The sequence below is a fragment of the Penaeus vannamei genome, chromosome 19 (assembly GCF_042767895.1).
Source record: "Penaeus vannamei isolate JL-2024 chromosome 19, ASM4276789v1, whole genome shotgun sequence".
NCBI classification, from domain to species: domain Eukaryota; kingdom Metazoa; phylum Arthropoda; class Malacostraca; order Decapoda; family Penaeidae; genus Penaeus; species Penaeus vannamei.
Genome location: NC_091567.1, coordinates 14552808 through 14557807, shown reverse-complemented (window position 1 = coordinate 14557807; position 5000 = coordinate 14552808). Strand labels below are relative to the sequence as shown.

The 5000-nt window shown below is 37.5% G+C and overlaps 1 protein-coding gene across 2 annotated transcripts in view; it reads right to left on the bottom strand.

Moving 5' to 3' along the window:
- Positions 1-5000, bottom strand: part of LOC113830113 (uncharacterized) — a 20485-nt gene that overhangs the window by 5243 nt on the left and 10242 nt on the right. The window contains exons 2-4 of one of the 2 annotated variants that reach the window (XM_070133954.1): positions 2409-2517; positions 1726-1986; positions 720-890 (exon numbers count right to left, since the gene is read on the bottom strand). In XM_070133954.1, coding sequence (XP_069990055.1) covers positions 720-890; positions 1726-1986; positions 2409-2517 — 541 coding nt within the window. The remainder of the gene's footprint in view (positions 1-719; positions 891-1725; positions 1987-2408; positions 2518-5000) is intronic. The other variant, XM_027383306.2, reaches the window with a different exon arrangement.

The window sequence follows — 5000 nt, the reverse complement described above, 5'->3', positions numbered from 1 at the left end:
AGAGCGAAAACAAAAAATTATATTTGCAATGAATATAACCAAAGGGGCGGGGCTAAGCTCTGAAGTTGCCAACTAGGATTTTCAAGTAGACAAAGTGGGGATACCTGGTTCAAACTACCTCGGGACCTCGCGCAGTTTTTGACAACCCGAATGATTCCGCCCCCCCCCCCCTCTCACCACCACGATCCCCATACCTCCGTCCCTCCGTGATATACCCCTTATTTCGCTCCCCCTTTCCTACTTGGCTTCCTGCCACTTCAGCCACCTCGTCAACGCTACTCCACAACTTTTTTTTTTTTTTTTTTTTTTTAAGGACCTGGTCATATCTCAACCTTTGGACCTCGACTTACTATCTCACCTCTCTCCTCTCTCTCTCTCTCTCTCTCTCTCTCTCTCTCTCTCTCTCTCTCTCTCTCTCTCTCTCTCTCTCTCTCTCTCTCTCTCTCTCTCTCTCCCTCTCTCTCTCTTTCTCTCCCTCCCTCACTCCCTTCTAAGTACCTGGTCATATCTCAACCTCTTGACCTCAGCTTGCTATCTCTCTTCTCTCTTCTCTTTCTCTCTCTTTCTCTCTCTCTCTCCCTCTCTCCCTCCCCCTCTCACCCTCCCTCCTAAGTACCTTTTCATCTCTCAACCTCTTGACCTCAGCTTGCTATCTCTCTTCTCTCTCTTTCTCTCTCTCTCTCTTTATCTCTCCCCCTCTCCCCCTCCCTCCTAAGTACCTTTTCATCTCTCAACCTCTTGACCTCAGCATGCAGGTCATCCAGGCTCCGGTTGGCACTCACGACAACATTCTTTACGAACATCAACACATCTTCGAGTTCAGCGCGTGACCTTCCTTGACCCACCTGCTCTTCCAGCTCCTCGGCGGCCCGGGCGTCGGTTGCCAAGCTCTGTGCGGGAGAGAGAGGGAATGACAGCAAGGGTAATGATGATAGTGATAATGGTAATGGTGATAAGATTGGTGATGATGCTAATAATGATAATGGGAATGATGATAAGATTGGTGATGATGGTAATAATGAAAATGACAGTGATGATAAGATTGGTGATGATGGTAATAATGATAATAGGAATGATGATTAGATTGGTGATGATAATAATAATGAAAAATAACAGTGATTATGATGATAACTTTTAAAAAGCAGTGATGATACTGATACTACTCATAATAAACGAATAAAATGATAACGATGATAATCGGAATGATAAAGAACAAAAGTAATAATGATATTAATAATAATAATGATGATATTAATAATAATAATAATAATAATAATGATAATGATATTAATAATAATAATAATGATATTAATAATAATAATAATGATATTAATAATAATAATAATGATATTAATAATAATAATAATGATATTAATAATAATAATAATGATATTAATAATAATAATAATGATATTAATAATAATAATAATGATATTAATAATAATAATAATGATATTAATAATAATAATAATGATAATAATAATGCTAGTAACATCCATAACACAATAACAATAATTATAATTACCATTATCATAAAAATAGCAATGGTAATAGCTGATACTGATTTCAATATTAGTAATAACAACAGCATTGTTGGCAATGACCATAACAATCATAACAATAACAATATCAATAATCGTAACAGTGATAACAATAACAGCAAAAAATAATACCGATAATAACGACAAAATTAAAGTCAGCAGCAGCGCCACTGCAGACACCCACCTCCACGACGGCGCTCTCCAGCTGCTGCTTCAGCGTCTGCGTGACATTTCTCTCGCGCTCCAGCTGGTCCGACAGTTCTCCCAGCTGCTCCTCCAGGCTCCACGTCCTCTTGGAGAAGACGTCCTCCAAACGGGCCACGACCTCCTTCTGCGTGCTCAGCTCGTGTCGGAGTCGTCGGCTTTGCAGTTTTTGAGAATCGAGTTCCTCCTTGAGCTGCTGCGTCTCGGCCTTCTGGGAGTCGAACCGCGCCTCGAACTGCTTCTGCGGGGGTCGGGGGACAGGCGTGAGGGGGGGGGGTGCTGGTGGGTGTGACTGTGGTGATTGTGGTGGTGATTGTGATGATCGTGAGCGACCGAGAATGATAACACATGCGCCATGACCTGCATCGTCATATCTATCGCTATATATTAGAAGATTATATACATCGTATATATATATATATATATATATATATATATATATATATATATATGTATATATATATATATGTGTGTGTGTGTGTGTGTGTGTGTGTGTGTGTGTGTGTGTGTGTGTGTGTGTGTGTGTGTGTATGTGTGTGTGTGTGTGTGTGTGTGTGTGTGTATGCGTGCTTATGTATGTATGTAAATACTTCAGCATAATTTCTCCAAACACGATCTAATAAGCATCATGCACCTGAATGCCTACACACCCACAGTACCCACCTGCAAGGAAAACAGCTGTTCCTGAAGGTCCTGATGCTGGGCGCTCGCTTCCGGGAGTCGCGAGCGGCCGGCGCTGCTGCTGCTCGGCGCCAGGTCCCTCTCCTTGCCTCTGGAGCGAAAGGGTTGCGGTCAGGATGATGCGCCGAAGATAAGGGTGAGGATGGCAATGGTGGTATATACATGTATATATGTGTATATATGTACATATATATATATATATATATATATATATATATATATAAATATGTATATATATATATATATATATATATATGTATATATATATATATATATATATATATATATATATATATATATATATATATATATATATATATATATATATATATATACCCGCACGCCCACACACACACACACACACACAGACACACACACATATATATATGTGTGTGTGTGTGCATATATGTGTGTGTGTGTGTGCATATATGTGTGTGTGTGTGCATATATGTGTGTGTGTGTGTGCATATATGTGTGTATATATATACATATATGTATATATATACATATATATATATATATATATATATATATATATATATATATATGTATGTATGTGTATGTGTGTGTTGTGTGTGTGTGTGTGTGTGTGTGTGTGTGTGTGTGTGTGTGTGTGTGTGTGTGTGTGTGTGTGTGTGTGTGTGTGTGTGTGTGTGTGTGTGTATGTATATATATATATATATATATATATATATATATATATATATATATATATATATATATATATATATATATATATATGTGTGTGTGTGTGTGTGTGTGTGTGTGTGTGTGTGTGTGTGTGTGTGTGTGTGTGTGTGTGTGTGTGTGTGTGTATCTATGTATATATGTATATATATATTACATATAAGATTTGTACTTGCATCCACATCCACAAACACAAAGCTTCTCTTTCCACCTTGTTTTTGCCGCCTCCCGACCAACACATGTGGCGGGAGCTCGGTTTCCCTTGATCTCAGTGTCAAATGGCAGATTGCGACGTCGAGAACAAGAACTAAATCGCATCTGACATATTTTCTTTCGGTGTTTTTGTGGCGAGAGAGGGACAGATTTAGATAAAGGAAGACGGGAAGAAAGAGAGAGAGAAGATGGAGACTGACAGACAGCAAGAGCTAAAGAAGCAGACTAAGATAAAGGGAGGGAAAACGAAGAAAGAAACTTTACAACGAACTAGAAATTTTCCCCACACGCACACACGCGCGCGCGCACACACACACACAGACAAACAAACAAATACACACACATATGTATAAAGGTATTAATTCTCAGGATGTGGTATTATTACACTACTTTCTTTGTTCGTATAAATCTACCTACATGTTACTTCAACCTTTCCAAGAACGATTTCCTTAAAAGATATCTAATCAAATACCGAAACAAAAGATATATATTTTGTTTCAACACCTACGTAATGATAAACAACGCACACATGACAGAGAAGAAACAGTAATCTATTTCTCAGTTCGTATCGTTGAAAGATAACAGTTTTTGGAGATGCGTAATGCGCGCTTAAGGTTAACTAAACAGTAGTGAATAATGTACTTCAAGAGGTTCATCATTCCCAGAACATGATTCACGCGAAGCTTCTAGAACACACGAGACTTCCTGTGAGATGGAAGACTTTGTTTCTGTTCTTTTTCGTCTTCTTTTTGTCTTGGGGGGGGGGGGGCATGCAACTGTAAATGTTTTGGTGATTATTGTTATTTAAAGTATTAATTCATGTAGGTCTTTCTCTCTCTATTATTTTTGTTTTCTTCTCTTCCTCTCTCTCTCTTCTTTCCTCTCTCTCTTATCATTCTCTCTCTCTCTCTCTCTCTTTCTCTCTCTCTCTCTCTCTCTCTCTCTCTCTCTCTCTCTCTCTCTCTCTCTCTCTCTATCTCTCTCTCTCTCTCTCTCTCTCCTTCAACACCCCCTCACACTCTCTCCTTCTCTCTCTCTTTCCCTCTTTCCTCTCCACCCCCTCCCTCCACCCTCCCCCCCCCTATCCCTTTCACCTACATAACATATCTATCATATCGCTATATCTACCGACTTATATATGTCACAGTTGGAAACAACACGATCTGAGTCACCTCTTGTGAATTCCCCGTGTCCAGACTTCTGATGCCTTGGTTAGCCTCTGTTCACATCCTCATTTCTGTCTTTGTTTGATCTTGATAGGTCTCGGCGTCTTCGTTTTCTTTCTTTTTTTTCTTTCTTTTCTGTTACTATGTTTATCATTACTGGTTTCGGTATTGTTATAATTGTTATTATTAATACTATTATTATCATTATTGTTGATGTTATTATTGTTATTATTATTATTGTTACCATCATTATTTTTATTATTATTGTAATTATCATTAGTTTCATTATCATTATAATAATGATAATTATTGTGATTATCATTAGTTTCATTATCATTATGATAATGATAATTATTGTTATTATCATTGTTATTACTATTATGATTATTATCATTATTTTCATTATTATTATTATCATCATCATTCTTATTATTATTAAATCTATTGTCATCATTATGATTATTACCATCTTTATTATTATCATTATTAGTAATATTATCATCTTATC